This window comes from Dicentrarchus labrax, unplaced genomic scaffold (genome assembly GCF_905237075.1).
Source record: "Dicentrarchus labrax unplaced genomic scaffold, dlabrax2021, whole genome shotgun sequence".
NCBI classification, from domain to species: Eukaryota; Metazoa; Chordata; class Actinopteri; family Moronidae; genus Dicentrarchus; species Dicentrarchus labrax.
In genome coordinates this window covers 26,940,010-26,965,912 of record NW_026136705.1, presented here as the reverse complement: position 1 = coordinate 26,965,912, position 25,903 = coordinate 26,940,010, and the positions used below count along the sequence as shown (strand labels likewise).

The following is a 25,903-nucleotide window of genomic DNA, read 5'->3' as shown; positions in this document are numbered from 1 at the left end:
TTGTTTTACGAATCCTTTTTTTATTTCATTGCAGCATCTTGCACAAACAGAAAACAAAAAATACACCACTGTTCTTATCAATTTGTACACAAACTGATAAATTCACTGACACACATTACGTATCAAAACAAAATTAAACAAGCGCTCACATACAACTGATCTAAATCCCATTAGTTAAAAAAAGAAAAAAAATTATATTATCATAGGAAATGAAACCAAACAAATATTTACAGAGTCTTCTGTTTAGGCTAAAACTACAGTTATGTACACAGTGGGTGGTCAGTGCTCCCTCCTTGAGAGAGACAGGAGAACTTGTTTCCTTGGGAAGAAAGAAACTATATAAAAACATTCGTAGTGTTGAAATAACAGGATGCGTTTCCCCTAAATGAACACATGCCGGACAGACCTGAGTCAATGCTTTACTCTTGTTTTAACTTCCATGGAGTACCAGGTGGGTGGTGCGCAATAAAAACAGGATTAGTTGCAATAAAAAACAACCAATCTGACTTAAAAACTGTGTCGCCTAAATATTCTCACCAACCTGTTACAGTTACATAATGCCAAGTCTAAGTATCCGCTTGTAAAGTTTGTGGTTATAAAAAGGCAAAGACACAAGTGTTATTGATAAAAGCACCTGTGAGCGGGTTACAGGCTAGTTGCACGAGTTGCTTCATAATGAGGAAGCAGCTACAAGGAAGTGTTTTGTTGATTCTGGCGGCCCCTGTGGACAAAAGCGGTAATGTTTCTAGTCTCGCTGATGGCCTCGTGTGCTTATAATCGTGTTAAATTGAGAACAGTTAAAACATCCTTGTCAAAGGTTTGAAGATGAATAAAACAGTTGATGCTCTTTGATCGTAGCTACTAAAAAAACATCTAGATGTGACATTAAAGTCTGGAGTGAAGTCTAAAAATAAGCACTGATTCATCAACTGGTTCGCAAACATTCACGGCTTCTGAGGTTCAGGATTTTTGTAGACTAAATTGTATTGATCGCTAGCTTCACTGGAAGACATTTCAATTTCAGTCAGTTTTCTGACAAATTAGAAAAGTGTCATATTTGCACTGGTTTGCTGATTCTTTTTTTCGTTCCTTGGAAACTGTTCCAGTTCAAGGAATCGAACTGTGCAACATATTTTTTTCCTCTTGTAATTGCTTTCGTTGGCAAACATACAAGCTACACGGCTGATTAAAGATGAACCTTGAGTTGACAGACGAGACGTATTCGAAATAACAACAGAATGCAGGATCCATAACTGACAGTTAATGCCACGCAATCCAGCGAATGTTAAACTGCCGTTCGTCCAGTTAGCAGGGTTGACTCTGCAATAATTGCACTGTATATTAAAACAATCTCAAGTCTATCCACCCATCTCTGTCTTTCTCGAGTTAAGGTATTGAACAAATACAGGATGAAAAAAGAAGGGAGGAAAAGAACAGCGCTGAATAGAAACTGCAAGCAAACCGCAAACTGTCGTCAGAGAAGCTTGGTCGCCATGGCAACGGGTAATGTCATGGATACAAACATTGGCAAATCACTCCGCTCTCTGAGCCCCACAGGTAGTACCTGTGCTGAAACAAGCATAACTAGGCGATTATTAACTTTTCCATGGAGAGTTCTCTGATTGTGTCTCTTGATTCTTTGTTTACTCTTTTTCTTGAAAAAAACAAAGAAAAACAAAACCCTTTTTTTTAGGCCCTTAAAGAGAGATTATATCTCAAGGAAGTTTCAACATGGAATATTACCCATATTAACATCTGATGTAAAAAAAAAAAAAAAAAAAAAGTCAAGTATAAATCTCAATACATTCGTTGTATTCTCAGACACACACACACACACACACACACATATATATATATATAAACAAGTATTTACAAAGGCAGGACGGAGGGAAGTATGCTTGCATCTCTCCCTTGAAAGTTCATACCTCAAAATAATAAAAGAATGTGACGATGATGAAGTTGGCAGTAGGAGAAAGTGTTTCCAGGATGTAATCAGAAGTCCCAAATGGTTCGTAGGAGCCTGACACCACAGTTCTGGTGACTGCAACATTTGCAGTATGTAATGCATGTCAAGTGTGTGTGTGAATGCGTATGTATCATATGTTTTATAAGAGTCGTACCGGTGAATGTTTTTATGTCAACATACTATCTGTTTAGTGATGAAGACAGATGCCAAAATCATCCCTGCGTCCCTGGTAGATCATTAGCTCTGGTGTTAAGCCACCAGCAAACTCTGCTGACTGATAGCAGATAATCAGTATTATCTCAGTAAGTTCGCTGGAACTGGAACTACTTTTCCTATATTCATAAGAAATGAAACTCATTCATTTTTCTTGCATTTTCCCTTTACATGACCCAGTGTTGGGAACAGGAGGTGTAAACCACCAGGTGACCCCTCTGATAGACCCAGAGTCCTCCTTTTGTCACCTGCCAGGGATGAGTTTCACCAGGAGATCACAAAGCTCCCTCTGACCCTCCCACTGAACAGGAACTCTCACCAAGCCGTAGATGCCAAAGATGCCATCTTTCACTGCTGAGGAGTCTGTGGTGGTATTTTTAAGATGCCTACTATCACTCAACTTGTGTTAGCATGGACCACAGGGATGATTTTGGTTCTGTATCAGTTCATGGTTCCTATAACGCTGTTTCTGGTTAAGGTGGCTGTCATGTAAAGATACTGCTCTATTTGTGTGTAATGGTGTGTGTCTTTTGTGTATACGGGTATGTCAGTGTTAGTTCTGGTGGCGCTTCATGTGCAGGGCCAGGTGGTCGGAGCGCGAGAAGCAGCGGCTGCAGGCGACACACTTGAAGGGTTTGGCTCCGGTGTGTTTCCGGTAGTGTCTGGTGAGCTCATCCGATCGGGCGAAACGCCAGTCGCAGTTCTCCCATGTACAGCGGTACGGCTTCTCACCTGCAAGAGAGAGAAGGACAGGATGGCGGCGTTAGCAATGTAAACAGCATTTTCTCAAAAATTTTAACATACATTTTTGTATTTTTTTGTACATAAATGTTTTGTAATGTTTATTTCCAGCAATGTCCTGATTTATTCAGATAGCGTCCAGCTCAGATATTCTAAATCAGTTTTGTCCATCATTTCTATCATTTAAGGTTTGTTTCCAACCCCTCTGTTCCTTCCCTGTTGGACAGATGTCAGCACATGCCCAGCTCTTATTATCTTTAAAAATGAAACCCAGGTTGTGAAAAAATTTCCCTTCACAATAAAACTCCAGTTAGAGTGAGTGTTTGCCTGCGTGCAGCTGTATTTCCAAATGGGGGTGCATTCAGTATTTAAGCATTTTTAAATGGCAGTTAGGAGTGTGAAGCTGAACGGCGAGATAAGATGTGAGACAATAGGCTCATGCACATGCACACGCACACTCACACTCACACTGGTGGTTTACACCTCCTGTTCCCAACCCTGGGTAATGTAAAGGGAAAATGCAAGAAAAATGAATGAGTTTCATTTCTTATGAATATAGAAAAAGTAGTTTCAGTTCCAGCGAACTTACTGAGATAACACACGAGCATGTTACAAGACGCTATGACTAAATTTCTCTGCTAATACAATATTTATGGAGTGATATTCCACAAGAGAGAAAAAGAGTCAGACAGAGAGCAAGAAAGAGAGACAATATGGTGCAATGTCAAGTGATTTTCATGTCTTTACTTGAATCTACAGAGGAAGTTGTTGCTTCATTCACAAACCACTATGGGATTTTTAAAAATGCACCGTTGCAGCCACAGGATGTTGCTTTTTATTAAACTCTGATTTCAGTTTGTGAGGAGGTGACAGCTGTAACCACTGTGTGTGTGTGTGTGTGTGTGTGTGTGTGTGTGTTGTTTGCGCGGTGAGGGAGCACGCATAGGCCTTTCTTGAGTATTTAATACCAGAAACAGTTTTGTTTTTTTTCGTTGTTGTTGCAAGGTGCTACACAAATACATTTGCCTAGCCTTGACTAACTAATGTATTATTTGAATTTCTTACTCACTGGGGTAACTTCCAATATGACTGAGGGTTTCTTCTGTAAATAGGCCTACTGAAAAACTGCCTATATATGAGAAAATGCTGAGCTGAGTCATACTTATTGGCCTAGGTACCATCTCCATCTTCATCATCTGAATCAAGCAGCCCCCGCTGGTAGGACGAAGACGACAGCAATTGTCGTTACAAGTCTTGGCAGCTAAATTTTGACCACTAGTAGGACTGTGGAGCAATGTTTGACGGGTGAGTCCCTGATTTGTTTGTATGTTGCGCTGCAAGATTGTAGACGTGGATGTAAACAATGCCAGAAATTTAAATACTTGAAATCATCGGCTTAAAAAAGGTTTATTGAGGAAGGAAATACGTTTATAATGTTTATTATTAACACTTTTAGATCAAACCTCCACAGGGCACCTTTAATATAAAAAAGTTGTATTTGAGGAGCTTTAAAAATGAACACTTTTGCCCACTGGGGTGTGCTTTTATGTCACCAGTAATTTTTTAAAGAAAATTCTTTAGTAAAAAAAAAAAAAAAAAAGTCTCTAACTTTTGTACTTTCTTCTTGTACCTGTAAAACGAAGCACTGAAGAACGAGCCAAGTAAATCTAACATGACACTTATCCTTCCCCACCCAAACATTGACATTTCTGTGCTCTGCCACAACGTGCTATTGCCAAACAGTGAGCTAATCATCAACAAAGAGAAAAGGCTCCATTGAATAGGCTGGTATGCACGCTCTGGGGGGAAAAAAAGTAATCTTTCATAGCCGTGGTGGAAATTAATGTCTGAGAATCAATGCGAGGCATGAGCACAAACAGAAGATAACTTAACGATAAAATTCTGCTGAAGTCAGATTCCTCAGACTGTGGTTTGGTGCTTTCCGGAGCCAAAAATAAAAGTGCAAGGTATTAAGAAGTTTGTGCTTATCGAAAGGATGGAGACGACAATTTGTTTTGTAACATTAACTCAATGTCCTCCACCTTTTTATAGAAGCACGTTATAGATAGAGTCTTTTTGTTATGTTATCACGTGGATATTTAACGCCACAAAATGTACTTTCTAAGCCATTTAGCTGAAAACCCTCCAGAAAACTCTTCTATCAGCCAGTGTTGAGGGAGTGTTTTTGGCCGTTTGAGTCATCAAGTGCTCATTACCAGCGTGGGCCTCGTTATACTGATTAGATAGCTCCTGCTATTGACCATCAATCACTTAGTGACGGCTATTAGTGAACGGAGGGGGTCCAAAGAGCACGGGGGGTTCAGGTGACAGGAGGAAAGCCATAAAACATAAAAGCCTCGTCAGTTGAGTTTTTATCTAAAAAGTATCCACTTTTTTTTCCACTGAAAAACAGCCTAGTAAGAACATATAGATAACAGTTTTTAAACATATTTCTTGAATACTACGAATCTCCTTTTACCCTCACACCTGAAAAGCCTTTCTTTAATCCAACAAGCACCTAAACCCCACATCAGAGGCTCAGAAGCACTTCTGCCTCCTATCAGGACAATATCCTGTTTCTAGAGTTAACCGCTCTTGATGTGTGTGTAGAGGCGGAGTATAAATGTCTCCGTATAAAAGGTTGAGGCTCTCGAGCTGCAGGTGTGTTTGGTTTTGCTCTATAGCTGGGCTGCCGGGGTCAAAAGCACAGCCGCCTCTCTAAGACTATTATCCCCAAGAGCTAGCAAACAGGCCGCTGAAATACGACACATCCACGCACAGAACAAACACTCCTGACTGGCATATATTCCTAAACAAGCTGCCGAAAGGTCTGCTGAAAACCTACCATCCATCCATCCATCCATCCATGCTTTCATTTTCCTTTAGTCTATAGGGGAGCAATGAGGTTTGGTGAGATTTACCTGTTGGTCAACTTATTACCTGTGAAGTGATAACAAAACTGACTGAAAAATCACTCGTCTGTTCAGTGCTAAGACTTTTTTTTTCCAGTTTCACACATGAAGCCGTAGTTTCTGGCCACATAAAACTTAACTTCTTTCAAAATAGACAGCAGTCATTCAACCTGCTGTGATTTTTTACGATGCGCAGTTTCTCCCTTCTTCCAGTTTTTAGGGTAATTGGCATTTGGAAGCATGTTAACTAAGACAAAAATGGACGACTTTATTGTGTATTTTCTCATCTCTTACCATGTCAGTTCACCAGGCTGCTCTCGCTGAACACAACTCCTTTGAAACTAAAAAGGACATCAGCGCTCAAAAAGGCCTTTATAGGCATTTGTTCACGACAGACAGCAACTGTTTGATCAGGTGGCTGATTAGAAATGACAAAAGTATTATCCCGCTGTCCAAAACAAACACACACACACACACACACACACACACACACACACACACACACACACACACACACACACACACACACACACACACACACACACACACACACTAATGAGTGCATGTCTGAATACGTCATAAACCATAATGGACAAACAAACAGTCTCACACACAAACATAACAAAACACACACACTCAGAAATGTACAGGCAGAGTAATAGCTAGAGTGCATTAATCACTCAGGGACAAAAAGCTTTTGTTACTATATTTACTCTATAGGAGGCTTCAAGTCTCTCTGACAACCTGAACCAGCTATATGAAAACGTAGTCCTCTGATTTTTGTACCATTAAGATTTGTTTGAATGAATGAAAATGAAAAAAATTCTATTTATTCAAGCTTTTTATGTACTTGCTGTTATCAGTAAGTCTGCCATTCACTGTCTGTCGAATGCAAACACTGAAGAGTTTCTGAAGCTCTCTGTGCGTTAAAAATCTGAGGAATAATAAAAATAATAATTATGTGTGGAGCCAGGCAATAAGAAACATTTAAAATCAACTGGAAGCTAATGTAACAAAGCTGTAACGTCTTATTTTATCACTTAATCATATGTATTCATAAGAAAGATAAAATAGCTGAGGAGAAACTAGATCTTCAAACCATCTTATTTATTCTACGTCACACAATTCATGGCCCGAAATGACTATACACAGACTCGTATAATATATCAGGAGTTTGTTAATAACGTTTTAAAACCATCTCTGCCTGGTTTTAGTGAGTCAAAGAGCAAACACTTTCAGGCTCTCCAGGACGCCCATAAACTCTTTGTGGACCTCTTAGCTTTATCAGTTAGTGTTTGTGAAGAGGGCTGGAGGGTTCCCTAATCAGGCTGATAGCACTCTACTCTTTACACACACATGTACACACACATATGCGCACTAACACAATTACAAAAGTCAACGTGCAGAGTTCAAATGGCTGCTGAGGCCATGGTCAAGGTTGCCCCCCTCCTACGTACCAGTGGGAGGGACAGATTGTTGTGATAGCAGAGCTAGAGATAGTGTTTCACTCCAACAACATGCACATCAACAGCTCTCAGGTGGTTTATGCCTTGATTACAGGCACTTGGAAATGGCTACTCTTCTTACAGATAACATCGAAGCAAAATACCTTAGTAAGTCTCTAAATGCTACATTACAAGTACTTAAAGGTTCAGTGGGTTATGTAATATTAATAGGTATGTTTTTGTTTCAACAAATTTCCCATCTGGGATATTAAAGACTACTTTCAACTTTGAGCCATGATTAGTATTTATCAACAGACACACAGGGACACGATGAGTGGAAATGATTGGTCGAATTTAATGAGCAAAAGAATGTTTCAAGCAAAAATGCCAAAAACTCAAATGTGAGGGTTTTATGTTTAAGTTTCTAAACTGAATATCTTTGGGTTTTGGATAGTTGATGTGACAAAACAAGAAATTTCAGTACAAGGTTGGGCTTTGGGCCATAACCCAGAAACAGCTGAATGGTTACACAAAGACTGTATTTGTTTTAATCAGTAAGTCTGTCATTCACTATCTGTCGAATGCAAACACTCAAGAGTTTCTGATGCTCTGTATGTGTTAAAAAACTGTATTGAGAATTAATGTGAGGAATAATAATAAAAATAACAATCATGTTTGGATCCAGGCAATAAGAAACATTTTATGAAATCATAAAAAATAAAATCAACTGGAAGCTAATGTAACAAAGCCATAATGTGGCTTATGTTATCACTTATATTTGCTGTGGATATGAGACTGGCTGCAGCATTCTGTATGAGTTGAAGGTGTGAACAAGCTTCACCACTCAAGAAGGCAAACAGAGAGCCACATTAATCAATTCTGGAAAAGATAAAGCATGAAAAGCTTTCTGCAAGTCAGAGAATGAAAAAAAAAAAAATGCATATTGAAACTATTTTAGGCTGATGGGAGGACTGGACTACTTTAATAATGCAGTTTTCAAATGCTAAGTTTAGGTTTAAATACTAGGTTGAATGTGAGGTATAAAATTAAATATAATATTCTTTCAGTGAACAGAGCAAGTCTATTATAATATATATATATTATAAGGTATTAGACATCTTAAATTAGTCAAACTAGACAAAAAGTCAGAAGTTCATATGTGCATTGAGCTGTGTGTTTTCTGCAGAAAGGGAAAAAAAGTTAGGGTTTTGGATGATTTGTCCTGAAGGAAGCGCATATATACAAAATAAAAAGGGGATCTAGGAAAGGGCCTTGAGGCACTCCACAGTGAAGATGATTATGACCACTGAGCTGTCTGTTGGAGAGAAAGGACATGAACCAGTTTGGACAGTGATGGCAGATGAATATCCATCCAGATCACCATATTTGTACAGAACTGATTAATACAATACTGATAATAATGAAAGAAGAGGCAGTATATGACTGAATAGCTTTGTCCACACTCCGGTAAGTGTTTTGGTAATTCTGCTTGATTTGCCTGGAACATTTCCTGTAGTCAGTTCCACATTTCTAACTCATGAGTCATAATCAACTGAATGCAAAGCAAGACTAGGCAAGCCTGGTTTTGCCAGATTGCAAAACGAAGCCCGTTTTCGAGATTCACACTGAGTGACCAGAATGAGTAAACCGGGCCGTTAGTTTTAATACAAGCCCCGGACATGCTGCAGTCCGTTTCAGTTCACCTAAACATGGTACGATTATCTGAACAAAGTGAGCAGAAGGTGCCGCTGATTCACTGATTCACAGAGTCTGTGGCTTTCTTCAAGAGGAAGTTACTTGGCTGTTTATTGTGGTTTTAAAGACTGCCAATTCTAGACGTATTTGCCAAGTTAGCAACACTGGGGTGATTTTAAGTGTGCCCTATGGCAGTGGTTCCCATCCTGGGAACGGTTGTGTGAAGGTATTTTTTAGACTTTCCTTTAATTTATATAAAATACTTTTACCTTATTACAGAATGCTTAAAATAAAGCATTCTCAGAAGGAATAATCTCTTAAACTTGTTGAACTGGTCACAACCTGTATTCATTCAACCTGTGACAAATGGTTGCAGAAAAACTGCTTCTTCTTTTTTTTCATTGGGAACCAATCTCCTTGGATCTCCACGCTCATTTCAATGATGTGTGTTGGTTGTTCAGTCAGTAAGACACATTCAATGGCCACATCACATTGATCACAGTAAAAAGAACTACAACATTTTAGAACCATGCCTACTATGCCTATAGGAAAGAGAGGAGCTTGACAGTTTGATTAATCAATTTGATATCATGTCAATAACAAAACCTCCTCCCTGATCCATACATTAACCCATACTTCTTCCTCACCCTGACATTTCCCTCTGATATAGTTTACATTTGATTTGTATAAGCTCTCTACTCTCTAACTGCTTTATTGTATTGTGTTGTTTACTCTTCTCATTGCATATTTTATAGTCTATTTGTCTTTTTGCGCTGCTGCATCCTGCTGCTGCAACAACCCAACTTCCCCACTGGGATCCATAAAGTTCCATCTTATCTATTTATGACCATAGAGAGATCTGTTTCTATTTGCACATTTATTCACAAGTTCGCTCTTTCTCTCTGTCACTGTTTTCACACTGAAAGAGCTCTGCAGCTTTTATCGCATGAGTAAATCTCCAAAATCCAGGTCTGAGGTTGCTGGGAATCCGCAGGTTTCACCTTACAGAAGGGAAACACACTGAAACCAGCCTTCCCCCATTCTGCCCTCCCCCCACCTTCCTCCTCCTCCATCCTCTGAATGGGGACTGAAAAGCAGGAGTAACTGGTTTGGCATTCATTTTAACTGTGCGTCTTCCCTCGTTTTCCTGTTTCCCTCATCCTCCCCTCCTCCCTCCCTTCTTTGTTCTCTCTCTCTGGGGAAGCTTAGAGGACAGGTATGAGCACGTATAAACATGGTGGAGAAAAAACAAAAACTCTTCAGCAAACTAATGTTGCTTCAATGTTGTTTTTCCTTTCTTTGTGTTCTTCGTGTCTATTATAGTTGCAGGGTGTATCGAAACTGGCAATGTGACAAAATATGCAATATACAAATAAATAAACTGCAGCAACTGTGCGCCATGGTTACAGTGGAGAGATTGTGATTGGATGGTCGCTGGTTTAGTTGGTTTGGGTGTGGACAATTTTGCTGATGGTCACTTGGTCAATGTCTCTGACTGAACTGTGAATACATGAAGAAGGGCTGAAACCTGAACTTAAAAAAAAAAATGCAGTTTGAACTGACCATTCAGATTTACCCAGACAGCTGATGGACACTGAATTATATATCATGGCAAAGAAACACTAATATTTACTTCCTGTCACGTCAGCATCTATTTCTAGTCACATAAAACGGTTTTCTTACCTGTGTGCGTCCTTTGGTGTGCCTTCAGATGAGAGCTCTTTGTGTAAACTTTGGTGCAGCCTGAAAAGAAATCACAGAGAGAGATGAGCCAGGCTGACAGCAGAAATGTGCTCACCTGACACAAAGCTTACCTTGGCAATAAAGCTGTTATGTAAGGACAAAATGTGCTGTTTCTTGAGTTGTTTTTCCACTCGTGACACAGTAAGAATGACACAGGAACTAGGATAACTCATTCTAGGATATTTGGCAAAGGACCATTTCAAACTGTCAGTCTCAAACACTCTAAATGATTCGCTTTCATAAACATAGTTGATGTTGATCCATTTTGGATTTCGGAATTCTGAAATCCTTATTCTCTGAAAAAGTGATACAACTGGGATGGGATTATGTAATTTATTTCCCATAAAACTACCACAATCATCGTTTAAGGAATATTGTGGCAATCTAACAATCTCTGCTTTGTTTCATTGCTCTAACACCCTGTTGATGTTTAAGCATGTACAGTGAAAGAGAAGCGGTGTATTACTGACAGATTTTTACTTTCTGAGTTGAGCATATTTACACAGCAGAGACATTGGTTGAAAGCAATTTGAGCCAACTTGCTGAAACCTGCTTTCATTAGTTGTTTGTGTAGCAAACTGTTATCAAAACCCAGAAAAAAACATTTAAAAGAGGTCAAACTTCTGATTGTGTGAAGTGTCTTGTGTCAAAAAATTTAAGTAGCTTCAATATTTACTCTTTGTATCTATGAGCTTATATTGGATGGCATACTGTTTTCTATTTTGCCAACATTTGATCAGTGGTTGCCCTGCAAGGTGTGGGACATCTCATCTGCTGCACATTGAAAGGTTGCTCACAAACAAGATAAAACATGAATTGGTTGCGCAGTGGTGAGTAAACACCAAGGTAATGATGCCTGCAAGGTTTAGCATCTTCACTTTAAACTTGCATCTTTTGCCTGGAGCAGCACAATGGCAAATACTGTACTGTCTTAAATGATACAACTTATAATGGAAAAGATGCTGCCAATAAAGTCAGATAACTCTTGAAACTAAATTTAGTAGAATAATTAGTTTGGTCATTGTCACTATACAGTAGAACACCTGTTGAAACCAAAGAGCACCAGAATTATTCTCTCAGTCTCACACTTGTCCCTCAAAATGTATTCTTAAATTGCAAATAAACCACTGACCTGGGTAGTCACAGAAGTGGATCCTCCTCTTCTCCAGCTCTGGGTTGTTCCGCCTGTTGTATTTAGGACCTGTCAGGACACCCTGGCCATGTGTCATCAGCAAGGCATGTGGAGACAACCCTGTCACCTTTATACTATCCAGACGCTGCTGGTATGGAGGCGGAGGTTGGGGCGCTAAGCTGAGCAGCTCTGCCTGACCGTCTGGGCTCCCTGGCTGAGAGTTTGGGGGTGAGGGCGGCAGACTGTGGGGCGCTGTGTGCTGCGATGAGTTGGCTGGAGAGGCTTGGTAGTAACCATGGTGCTGCTGCAGGTGGTGCTCTGCCATCATGTAGTTGCCATTGGATGTTGGCAATGCAATGCCGCCGAGGTTCAGCATGGTCCTAGTAGCGGTGGAGCCGTGTGCAGACGGACTGGTGTGGGACAGAGTCATGGTGAGGTCAGCACAGCTGGTGATGGGCATGTGGTAGACCTGCTGCTGGGGGGCTGGAGGGCCGATGTGAAGCTCTGTGTCCAAATGTGGCTGCTGCTGTTGCTGCTGCTGTGCTGTGGACACACTCACTACTCCTCCAGAGCTCATGTCTGGTTTGATAAAAACGTTGTTGACGACAGGCGGCACACTGAAGACGGAGGTGAAGTCTGGAAGGGCCTGGGTGGTGGGGATGGAGCAGGGGACCTCCAGCCCGGGTTCTGTCTTGATCTGCTGCGGCGTGAGGGTCTTGGTGTTGGGCCGGTAGAGGCCTGTGCGGAGGTGAGTGGTGCTGGGAAGGATGACGTTGATGTTGAGGCTGTAAGGGGCTGTAGGTTTGTCCTCCGAGAAGTACTCGTCGACCACCGAGGCGCTCTCTCGTCTGTATTTCTTGTCACCAGTGTCTGCCGAGAGACTCAAAAGAGGACTGTTGACCTGGGGGAGATATTTGTCCAACTCCAGTTGAGTCTGAAAAGAAACAAAGGAGAGAGAAGGTTAAAAGAGGGCTTCAACATGTGTAGTGAGGACTGGGTGTTCAACTAGACAACCTGCTTCATCTCCTCCACTCAGCCAAATTTCTTACTAAATCTTTTGATTTACACCAGAGTATGAACCTGCTCTCAGTCAACATAAGCACACTGCCATGTAAACAGACCAACTGAGCCAGGTGGTTGAACAGTGATGAACAGTGAGGTGTGTCCAGGACTGCGACTGTTCAAACTCACAAATCCCACCTGTCTACAAGATGTAGTGCATTTTGGTCTATTCTATTTTCTTACTATGCGTATCAGAGTTGGTCTCTTCCTCTTCTATGTTGACATTCTCCCTTTATGAATTTTTTAATGTCATTGGTGCAAAATGGCAACTTAAAGAGAACAAAGCCCTTACTGTTTTCTGACGGAATAACACCAACTATCACTGTATAATCTGCTGTAACAATACTTCCAGCATTTGGGGCTATGTCTCCACTGAAGCATTTCATGTTAAAATCCTTTGAACATCACTTAGTGTAAAAACATGTTAAAGTCAATTGATCAATTGTAGGAATTTCAGAGGACACTGTGGAAATATCCACAGCAGCAGCAGCTACTGTTTGGCGCAGTATTTGTTTGACATCGACATGGACGGAGTATTTGTTTAACTGTAACTGTGTAATTACTTTGTGAGATTAATGTGCTGCAGATGGTGATAAGGTGGTTGTGACATGGCTCAGTTCCACCCAATCCAGAGTTAATAGAAACAAGTGAAGCCAAATATATAAATATATAGGGGGGAGAGAGACAGCAGAGTAATTAAAAGAGAAAGAAAACTGTTAAGGATAAAAGAAAAGTTTTAGAGAAGTTGGTACCAGGACTCCCTCCTCCATCCTTCCATCATCCTCCACTCCTTCATACCTCACATTCCTGTTTCCCAATGGAGTTCACTGCCCTGACAAAGGATTAGGGACTGACAGCTGAGGATAGATTTCACTTACATCCAAATCTAAGCTGCATGTTTGGAGATGTATTTATCTGTGATCAGTACCTGTTAATGGGTACAAAATTATAATCTGCAGATTGTTATTGCTCTCGGATGACAATAATGAAACTGCAGTAATAATCCTGGACATTTTCATACGTTTTGCAACTGATATAAAATCTAGTCTATATTTATTCTCATCCCTAATTCTGCAACTCCTGTTTGGTTAAAATTTTCCTGGTTTTCTCGTTGTATGAAAGCATGATTCCAAAAAGGGGTTGTGGCCTTGGTGATTGGCACTTGATGCCAGTCCAATGTACACTGGTTATTTCACACATCAACATTTCTGTATATATGTTTCTATCTGTTTATTCTCACTGGTTTGAAGTCTGCCAGACCTCATTGGAAAAAGGTAATGTCAGGTATTTTCCATGTATGAGTTACAATACAATACAACAATAGAAAAATCTAAATCTGAGGATTATTATGTTATTGCTGTTTGCTTACATTGCCAGGACTACCACATTGCAACTCTGAGTCAAATACGATCATATCTACTTGTGTGACAGGTTTGGAAATAGTACCTTTGTTAAATACAGAGAACAGCTTTTTAAGCAACAAGACTGGACAGGTGGAGGAGCGTATAAGAAAATAAATTGCAGGTATTTTCCTTTGTTTAGGTGAACGGCATTATGTGATCTTAATCCTGATTAACGGGTGTGCGTCTGTGTGTGTGTGTCATTCAGAGTCTATGAAGCGGACAGTCACTCCTTTAGAGGTGCATGGGCTGTTACGTAAAGAATCTACACTGCAGAGACCACACGCAAACACACAGACACACACAAAAACACAGATGCACACATGCATGTGCCACAAAAATGCAAAAAAGTTAATGTACAGTATGGATGCATACACAAATGCATGCAAATGAAGGCGTGCACAACCAGATACACCGGCTAACCAACACACAAACATACACAGACAGGAGAGCGATCTCTCCGTGGGTGTGGCCGATGAAAGCGATCTGATGCGTGAAGATGATGAAGGAAAAGGCATTCAGACAAACCAAAACAAAGACTGAAGGCATGAGAAAGACTCAGAGGAACTTAAACACTGTCAGGTAAAAATAGACCTGCCAGACAAATCGAGTCCTCACAGTCACAAGATACACAGCACTGAAGAAGGGTGGGAAGGAGGAGAGACCGGAGAGACAAACAAAGAACAAAACATACAATAGACTAATGCATGTGTCATTTCAACACTGGTTTATAGTCAATGATTAATAATAACATAATTTTTTTTTTTTTTGCTTGATCAATGGGAGCTGACCTGTAATGAACTGCACCCCATTTAGAAATCACTACCCAGAGTGCACAGTGGAGTCCTGGACTGCAATGACTGAATTTGGGACAAATGACCTAATGAGGTGCTGATGTGCTCGAGGTCGCGTCCAGCAACACTGTTATTCTGCAGCAGTGCTTCAAGTGCCAGCACTGTCAGCACGCACACACGCACACACGCACACACGCACACACACACACACACACACAAACACACACACACACTCCCCATCCCTCCATTAACAATCAGCTAATATATTTTCATACACAAACCTTGGAGTGTTATTGTTCTGTGGGCACTTCAGTCTGAGAGGTCAGTTCTTTGTGTTTAGTTTGTGTTGTGTGTGTATAAATACAGTACTAATGTGTTTGTTTGTAAGTGGATATGTCATGTGTTTTAATGTGGTTTTGAAATTCAAATTTAATTTCAGCTTTGTTCGCTCAAGGCTTCATCTTACTTTACTATTAACTAATATATTCAGTTCAGTCTGTAGTTGGATAAAACATAATGTGTCAGTATTTGCAACAATGCAACAAATCTTTTTCAGAAAAGGATTTAGGCTAGAGGCACATTTTTGTGTTTTACTGGTCAGTACAAACAGTGTAAACTTCTTGGCCCAAATGTATTCTTTACTCTTAATTTTTCATGTGCAAGTGTCTGTGTATGTATGTGTGTGTGTGTGTCTATTTGAAGGCCATCATTCGTCGCTCGGCGAACTCACACCGCCTTGTCATCAGTGCAATCTGAGCGCTTGGTGAAATTAAAGTCTTGGGTATTTATTGAGGAAAAAAAGAAAACAAAAACAGCCTCTCTGTTTCCTTCCCACTGAGGGTTCCTGTGTGCCTTTCAGGATGGGACAAACAGGCCCTGTGCTGCTGGGGTGCTGGCAGCAACAACCCTTGGGCGCCCTTGGCCACGTCCCCTGCTGGCCTGCTGTTGATCCCGCTTCCTGTCACCCTCCGCTCTCTGATTCGCTTGCATCTTTTCTCCCTGTGGAAATTTCTCCATTTAGCCTCTTTTCTGCGCTGTACATGCAAAGACGACAGTGTCCAGAGAAAGGTCAGTGTTATCGACCCGAGGATGCAGCTGCAGTTTCCTAAACAGCACCCTTATAGATCTTCTGCGTCTGCATGCAGTTTGAAAGCATGTTGGAGCGTAGGGTTAGCCCGTCTTAGCTCAATTGATGGATGTCTATGAGATGAACTTTATGCTATTTTCAAAATAAGAGAAATGCACAAAAAATGATCCTGAGATTGACTTTGCATTTTAAAGTCAATAACTGCACACATGCTCAGCAAATCTTCCCCGGATAAAAAAACCAGCTTAAAACGCAATAACCTTTAAAGTCATACATCAGCAGGTTCCTCCTCCGTTTTCAGAAAGAGGAATTAAAATCTCTGCTCAGGGTTTGAAGCCCTCAAGAACACTCAATATCAATCAATATCACCCTACTATTTCAATCCAATGAACTTCAGTGAAAATGTCGCTGGTATTTTATATTATATTTTAACAGCTAAAGGAAACCCTGACATTTTAAATGAGAAGGTGTGTATGTGTATTTGTCCAGCAAGTATTTTGCCTTTTTAGTAATGTTAACTTTAACGACACATTAGACAAGAGGCACAGCAACCTCAAAGCAAAGTTTAGTTGATGAACTACAATTCTTAATGTCTCTGTATCATTTTATGTGGTAAACGAGTAGAATATGTTCGGGGGCCAAGACTTTGTCAGTTAATAATTGGAGAACATGCGCTCCACTATGAATCCTTCTGCCTGATAACAGTCTCTTATCAGTTCTGTTCAGGTTTATGGGACGGAGCGGGAGTTTCCACACTTTCGGCCAATATGACAAGGACCTTCATATGTTTAATCCCCTTTTACTACAAAGAGTACTTTACACTGCTATCCATTTTACAATCGTACCAGTGTGCTTGATTTCTACATTTTTCCCATCTTAATCCTTGCAGCTTTTCCATTCAGCTTGCAGAGGCTCAAATGTTGTGAGATGGTAATCCACCATGCTGAACATCTTGTCTGCTTTTGCTGACAAAGTTATATTATTGTTCACTACAGCTGATACGATTTTGAAACGTCTGCACTTTGTTACCAAACAACAGAGTGAATTTGAAATAAATAAGAGGTAACATGATGTTCTTAGTGATGCCATAACCTACTAAAATTTTTCCACAAAGGTTCAACTATCACAAATCTGTCCTTGGAGATTCCGTGAAGAATAATTTTTCATGAGGGCATCAAACCTAATTACAAAAAACGTATCTTCCTATGATATATGTGATAGAAATATTACTATTCATCTTGAATTTAGCTACAAAAAATGTCAATGAAATCCACAAAAGGTGGTTAAACTACATCTATAGATGTCAGCCTCATACTGAGACAGTTATCTTAATACAGACAAAAACAATCAGAGCAGCCCTTTGGCCGCCCTGCGCTTCCTCTGACCTAAAAGCCTCCAAGCTAAAACATCTGCCATCTTCATCAGACCACTTCCCCTGCTAATTGCAAAACAAATGGCGGCCTATGCACACTGGTTTTCCTTTATGGCCCTTAGGAATGCAGAGAAACAGTGGCCATTCGCCTTTGCATCTCCATAAAAACTGATAGTGTCGGGGGGGCAGGTCTGCTCGCTGTAGATCAACAGAGCAGAAATCAAGACATGTTCATCAGAGCAAAAACAAAACCTTTGAGACCGTGGTGATGTGTTATGGCCACTGATGGAGGGAGAGATAGGGAGGCTTGTTTTGGCTTCTCAGGACAGTGATGAGTTAACTGTCAGATGGCCAGTTTTGCTTATCTGGGAAAATCAGGTTAACTGACTTTGATAACTTTAGACAATACTTTGGTGTTAAAAACATGTTTGCCTTCTTTAATACTTACGTTGAATACATTTTAATTGAAGTTAGATTGGTTAAACATCCAAAAACAGAAAATTAATTTGCTTATTTGATCAGTTCACACATTACATATAAATGATACTTACAAATGTGGTTGTTTCTGAAGTCACCAACCGGTGTAGAAGTTGAATAAATGATACATCATATAAACAAATCTATAATATCCCCATCTGAGCTATGTCTATACAGTATATGGGCACGTATAAAAGTAAAAAATATAGCAGGATATCACACACAAATGTCCATGAATGAGGATATGTATTGTATACCAACGCACTGTATGCACATAAGAAGGCATGTCCATATAGTACACATACTGACTGATGTATGGGAACAGTAAATAAAGGTGTTTTCATTGGTTACAGTAATCCGACTTTCCTAACTACCTGACTTGGCTAATGATGGACTGAAATGTATCAGGATGTTTTTTTTTTGTTTTGTGCTGTTGATAACTTTATGGCGCACCGCAGTGTCAATTCTGTTATTTCTAATAAGCTGTAACATGAACCGATACGTCTGTAACAGATTTTTTTCTTTGCCATTAATCATTGTGCAAACATTTTGGGACAGAATTTATTTGGAACCAACTGCAATATCTTCATATCCAGGTTAACTACTCGTCCAAACAATAACCTCTCTCACGTGTTATCCTATTTCTGTCTCTTATTTCTTGTCAGTCTTTGTTCTATATTGTCCCACAAAACAGAAAAGGTCCTTCTCAAATTTAGCTTGCAGTAAGGGGGGGTGGGGGGTGTCTTGGGGCATTTCCAGTACTGAAACCTCTACTGGTATTTTGATTTTAAATGTCACAAGATACTTAAGAATAACCCATGTAAAGATACATAAGGCTATAAGTTAACTTTACATTTTAGGGAATTCAGACAGCCTGAAGAACTAAAGACAACATTCGAATAACAGACTTGTTAGATGACAACGTGCAAGCACATCCTCGTTGTCTGTTTCCCTCACCACAAAGTGATTTCACCTTTTGTTTTTATCCACCCGAACAATTTTCACTGTTATTCCAGACGTATGGAGGGCAAACAGTGGTAGTCATTAAAGAGATTTTGCAGCTTCAGTGGATGAGTTTGCAGACCGCAGGTATTAGGCAACAACAGAATATGATTGTCTGGTATGACATGTGTTGTCTGGTACAGAAATATGGCTGGGCATGATGGGTACAGGTGACATTAGCAGACCAAACAATCTGAACAGAGAACAGTATGAGTCAAATGATGAATCGTGGTTTCACTCCGGTTTGCTGGTAAACTGACACCCTGCAAGAGGATCAGACTGATTTATGGGTTTGCATAATACACCAGGCTGATATATTAACTACTCGTTTATCAGCCATCGATGTCTCTTTTTTTTTTAGCACATAATATATATAACATAATAAAGCTTCCCACAGCTCAATAGAACCTCTCAAAAAAGCTGCAAAAAACAAAAAACTGAGTAATTTTGTTGGTGTTTACTGTTCTTATTTATTGATGAATTTGCAAAACAGCTTAAAGCTATTTCTTTTAGTTACAAAGTTTTTCTTCTCAGGCTCAGCTGTATGTTGCTCTATTTTACACTATTTTGCAACCAGTTCGGTCTATAACTCTGGTTGAAGTGTATACATGCCAGGAGTAATTTTAAGCACAAGTTTTGTCAAGTTATGCTTGTGATAAATACAAGTAAAGCAACCTGGTTAAAGGTGTTTAAAAGCAGCTGCAATAATCTGAGAACTGCCTTATTCTAATCACATCTGAATTTTTGACAGAATCTCACTGTGAGAAAGCATACAAACAGAGCCAGTAGTGTTGGTCACCACTGACAGCCATTTAGCACAGTAACAACACTTTAAGATGTTATACACAAAATCAGTTACTGAGCTAAAAGCTGGAACTCTCCTTTGACTCAAACCCAATATCAAATCCAAGACAAAAAAGGTACAAATTAATTAACTCTCCTCAAATCACACTTAAACTCACATCACCAATCAATGTGGGATTCTGTGAGCTGAGACTTGCTGCCAGTAGATGCTTGCTCAGATGCAAATCAGCTGCTTGTGTTGTCCTGGAAGTCAAATCATTAGTCAAACCACAACCATTTCAGCCTTTAGGGGCATGAAAAACGGCAGCAACGAAAGAGCAGGAAAAGATAGGAGAATGTGCAACAATTAACTGGTGGAAGGCTGACATGACGGGAAACATGTAAGTGGGTTAGTCAGGTCACAACAAGACATCAGAAGCATAAAGTCAAACACGGTAGAGTTCCAGGATGTAAAAAAAATAAATATATATATCTCAGTATTGATCTTCAGGAATCATTAGGCATGACTGGCAACACAATCTTGAGCTGTATGTCATGAAGTTACTCTGTAACTTCCCCTGTCGTCTATACACAGTCTTCCTGGAAACCCATTAATGATATAATGGCAAAAGAATCTGGAAATAGGTTTCATATAAGTTACTTATTCTGTCATTACTGATGAGGTACATGAACAGATTAATCCCAGAATAAAAAATACACTATGGACACAAAACTAATGAACAAAAATAAAACAAATTATGTCTAATCCATGTTTTGATGACAAGTCAAACTAATTTAAGGATTTATCACTTTTCACTGATTTGTATCAAAGTAAACAGAATAGCTTTGAGTGGTGGACTGCTGGCTGCACCAAACAACATTTTTAAGACGTCACATTTGGCTCTGGGAACTTCCAATGGGCATTTCTCACTGTTTTCTGACATTTTATAGACTAAAGGACTAATCCAATAAAAAAAATAAAAAAAGCTCAACAGGACGCTTCATAGTGAAAATAATAGTTGCAGCCCTACACCGCACCATTCACCCAATGGCAACTGATGAAGAATCCTATCATTAAATGCAATGTCTGTGCAGAAACATCACCGACCAAACACACAAAAAATACTTGACCACAATGCTCTTTAAACAGTCACTGCGCTTTTACAGTCAGCAGGCGAGTTATTACCTGTGTGTATAAATGCCACTCTTATGTTCACTATAAAGGGCAATTCTGGCTCTACTGTTTGCTTGCTGCACTACGCAACAAAGCCAGATTAATAGTTACACTTACAGAACTAATGTTACATAACAGTCTTGCAGATCAACTCCAAAATGATCCAAATACCACAAGTGTATAAGAGACAAAAGGACATTCCTCCAGTGACTTATGGGTTATGCAAGAGTAGTTGAAATGATTGGTTGACTTTCTCATCAACCTTATTTCCAGCTGTTTTCAGGAAAAAAGCTCTGATACCTGATAGCTGATACACTACTTACCCATCACCAACTGGCAAGTAAAGTGACTAGCTGATGAACGTTTAGCATTTAGCAGCAAAAGAGTCAGACATTTGCTTCAGGAGTTCATAGGGTACTATAACAGAGCTAAAAGGAGGAGGTGTGTAAATACTGTAAAAACTGTTTGCTGACACTATTGCCATGACAACTTTATAAGGTAGAGGCATGGCAGCCTCTGCCGTCAGTGTGAGAATGTGTGTGAACGTGTGAATGTGACATGTAGCAGAAAGTGGGACTACTGGTCGGAAGACTAGAAAGGCACCATAAAAATGCATGTGGGTACCATAATGTCAGCGTTGGGTTTACAGCTTGTTGCACAAGTGGCCAAAAGATCAATATAAAGAGACTCAAAATGAGTATACAAAATGTTTTCACTTTTCATCTTATGGAGGACTGAACTGCTTTAACATCCTCAAACTGACACTCATCTAAAAACAACTGTGGAAAAAATGTATAGGTGCAACAGACGCAGCGAGTTCATTTACAGACTGCTTTTTGACAAATCACTCAGCACACAGCATGAACACTGATAAACACAACGAAGACAACAATATTCAAGTGAGCCAAAGACCCCTACGCATGTGACGTGTGCTCGTGGAGCCTCATCAGCCTTTCACTGCTGCTGTGACTTTCTCATGAGGTCGGCCTTTATCATCCTCCCCACTGCCTCAAGGCGGCTTGCGGAGATGCGGGCCCTGCTCAGACAGGTTGGGCAACATACTGCTGTCAGGACACATGCTCAGTTAAGCGCTCTTTAAAACACCAACACAATGACACAAAGAAATATCTCAGACGAAAAAAAAAGAAGGTGAAAAAAAGAAAAGAAGCAGACTCCCCCCCACCCCCCAACTTTCTGTTGTGCTTAAGTTGGAAACCCATTGTTTGAAACCAAATTATAGACAGGAGAAGAAAAAGGATGAAAGAGACGGAGAGTAATCTGCTGTGATCTGTGAGGAATGTGTTTGAGAAACACACTTCATGCACATTCATGGTGAATCAAGAGCACATAAGGTGAACCCTCTGCTGCGGTTGGCATTTATTTCCTGAGGGGTAACTATTTCTCTTAACCTTACGTCTTTGTTCTTGACAAAGTCATGTTTTGCATAACATCAAACACTGCATGTTACTGCAACGAGAAACAGGAGAAAAAGCAGTTGACTTGTCTCGAGCGAAACCTCAGAGGAAACACCAAAAGTCACATAAACCATGCTGTTACAGAAGTATCACATGGTGTTTTTATGTTAAAATATAGACTTCTAAGTTGTTTTATTCGAAGCAATAATGTTGACTATCAGATGATTCTTACAAAGATTTGTCTTAAGATGCTGAAGTCACTGATTGACAACTAAAACCTGTGCTCATGCTCGGGTTTTCATCTGCATTACATTGTGATTTGTGGAATCCAACAAGCACACAAACTAGTTCATTTGGGCTATAAAATAATTCTTCTCTGTTTATGACTGACCTAGATTTATCTGCAGCAAGATAGGCAGAGCAGGTACACAGCGTGTTGGGTATTTGAGCATTTGTGTAGATTTTTCATTGAACGGAAAACCGAGTATGTCATTTTCTGCCACTAGGGGGTCTCGCACATCAAAACAATAACAAAAGTTGTAGTTTGATGACGTTGTGAAGTAGTGTGGGGTCGTGGGAGTTCATTGTTAAACCACCACCCTTGCAGACGAAAATCCATCTGACGTGACGCAGAAATCGTAATCGTAAAATTATTCGCATTCGCCTACTTCCTTCCTCACTCTCTGACGCATCCCGTGTATACCCAAAAGTTATAGCAACTAGAGACAAGCAAGCAAACGGAAATATGACTCTGGGTTTAAACATTGTTGGAAAACAGAATATATAGCATATAGCACGTCTAGCGCTTTCAGACATTCTAACGTGAAAATGTTAAATATTACATCACAATCAGAATTTATACAAAACTGGATGGCTTAGATAGAAAAAAGACAATTGGTAAAGACATAGCTACATACAGAAAATATTTTAAAAAGAAGACAACAAGGCAAGACAAACTCCTGATCCATCCAAAAGTGAGTATCTGACTTTCACTGCTGCACATAGCCTTTAGGACTCCTGCACCTGTCCAGGTGACAATGCCAATAAAGTCGGCTCAAAACAACTCCAGCATGTGACCGCTTACACTCCACGTTTGCATAAAAATCAACAGTATAAGCCGGGGCCTACTCAACACGTGACGCTTTGTGCGGAATATGTTGCACGCAGGTAATCATATCCACCTACATCGACACCACCGGAGTACAAAAAAAAAAAGCAACCAAGAGCCAGGTGAACCAACATCTTCACCGTAACAAATCCAGTGGGGGCTCTGCATTTGCTGGTCATGTGGGACCCACAGAGGAGCGGAGCAGTTTCAGCCTCAGGTGTCGGGGTCTGCCGCCTGTTTACCAAACACCTGGTACGAGGCCAAACTCAGCACCGTATGAAGGCGTCCGGTTGCTGTTTGTGTTCTGTTGTGATCACGCAGGGCCAATTCACAATTCACCGCCATTTAACTTTAATGCAGCTGTCATGTCTCTGCTGTGATCAGTTGTATCGTGTTTAACAAAGCAGGCGATGGGGGTGGTCATGAAACGTTCTTTATCCTCTAGTATTACCGATTTCCTACTTTAATCATGCAACACTCCTCTGCTACAACATGACATGAGTCACTTCCTGAAATGTTCAGGCACATTTCTGATATCAGAGCATCCAGTATTCACCGACTATCTTGGGCAGACAGACAGATCTACAAAGGAATGTGATGATTGATGGAGAAGAAGCCATTTTACAGACTTGTCTAAAAGTCAACCTGCTTCTCCATCATGTGATCAAATCCCATGACTGAACAGCTTCGACAGGTGGGTTCAGTATTCATAATCTGAGGAAACAAGCAGGAAACCGCGTGTGTGCTTCAGCTCTATACTGACCCAGCTTAGTGTATGTGTACTATCAAAATAATATGAAATAAACTTTGGAGTATATTCATATCAACACAGTGTGTATACAAAGCTTATTTTCTACATCCTGAAATAACTGTAAGCTCATATCATAAACATAAAGTAAATACAATCAACGTAAGTGCATTGTGTGTATGAGAATGACATTATAGAATCTTAAAAGCAACATAAATCAATAGCAGCTTCAAACTGAATCTACTAAAATAAATGTTCCTTACATTGCACAAGTACAAATAAAGTTGTATTTGAATTATTTATAATGCACAACTGCCACTAGTTGCCCCAAACACCGTTTACACATGGCCTTTACCTGCGTTTTCTAACATGTCAGGTGTGTATGTAGGACTTTAACCTGCCTGTACAGGTGAGCTGCGTCCTTTCACAGGTAAAACCAGCCGGGCAATGTGCACACCGTGCAGCTTAGCGCCAATTAAAGGTTGTTAACAGGTTAGTTTATCCTCAAAACACTGTTCATTTTGACTGAAGCAGCCTCTGCAGCCACACATGAAAGTGAAGGTAAAAAAAAATGAATAGTGAACAGTTATCAAAGCACCCAGAGAGGCCGGACCTCCGGTTCACCGGGAGCCCGGCCGTCCTCAGCGGGTTGGCGGAGACTCTCACCGCGGGTTTGACGTCCTCAAACACGGACGTGTCGTCAGCGCCGTCCGCTCCCGACATCCTCACCGGCTTCAGCTGCGTGAAAACCGCCCTTTCGTCTGTCGTATGCGGCGGATTCATGGCCAGTCCTACACTCGTTGCCATTACAATGATTGTTTAAACAGATGTATCTTCCTGTGAGTTTGGGTTATACTCGCATAAAGTAGTTATTACTATTAACTGCGTTTTGTTGGAGCTGAAAGCTAAGGAACAATCCCACAGCCCTCCCCTCTCTTCTGACTCACAGGTAGGTTTTACCTGAGCTCAAGTATGGACCTGCTACCTGGAGGCGACGGTGAATACACAGCACAGCCAATGAGAGCAGAAAGAAAAGTCCTGTGGTCCAATCAGCTGCGTGGAGGGAGGGACTTACCTGAGAGATTCAAGGAAAGAGGAAAACAACTGGAGGGCATCAGGCAAAGTATTGTCCTCTCACCTGAACACACACACACACACACACACACACACACACACACACACACACACACACACACACACGACAATAACTACAAGCTTGATTTCTACAGTCAAGCTGATCTTTTTTTTTTGTTCTTTTAATAGAAATCTGCTCTGATAAAAGCGAATTCAAATTAGCTGGATTATATTTTTAAAGTAATTTCTACCACAAACTACCTGAAGGTTTTTTTTTTCTTTCCTGGTCATGTTTCTTGTTTGGGATTTTTGCAATAACGTGCATCCCTGCCACGCAGAAAGCAATACATGAGTCACGCTGATAAAGTTCACCTGTGGCCATGCACACCGTTAAAACCTATTGTACTCAACAATAGACTGGTAAAATAGTGAAACTGGAAAGGTACATCTGGGACAACAGTCACGTCTGTACTGTTTTACATCCTACTAACATGAAGTGCTGTTCTTTGGTCTTATCTCTTTTTTTACAGTGTGTGCACGCCAACACACAGGAAACAATT

The 25,903-nt window shown here is 40.3% G+C and overlaps 1 protein-coding gene across 1 annotated transcript; it reads right to left on the bottom strand.

Annotated features, from left to right (window-relative positions):
• On the bottom strand, positions 1 to 25,228 carry klf5l (Kruppel-like factor 5 like). Its single transcript, XM_051401363.1, has 4 exons — positions 24,936 to 25,228; positions 11,848 to 12,781; positions 10,656 to 10,715; positions 1 to 2,911 (listed from the first exon to the last, which is right to left on the bottom strand). Exons 1-4 carry the CDS (start codon positions 25,074 to 25,076, stop codon positions 2,733 to 2,735), a joined length of 1,314 nt encoding a protein of 437 aa, XP_051257323.1. The 5' UTR covers positions 25,077 to 25,228; the 3' UTR covers positions 1 to 2,732.
• Positions 25,229 to 25,903: the final 675 nt, after the last annotated feature.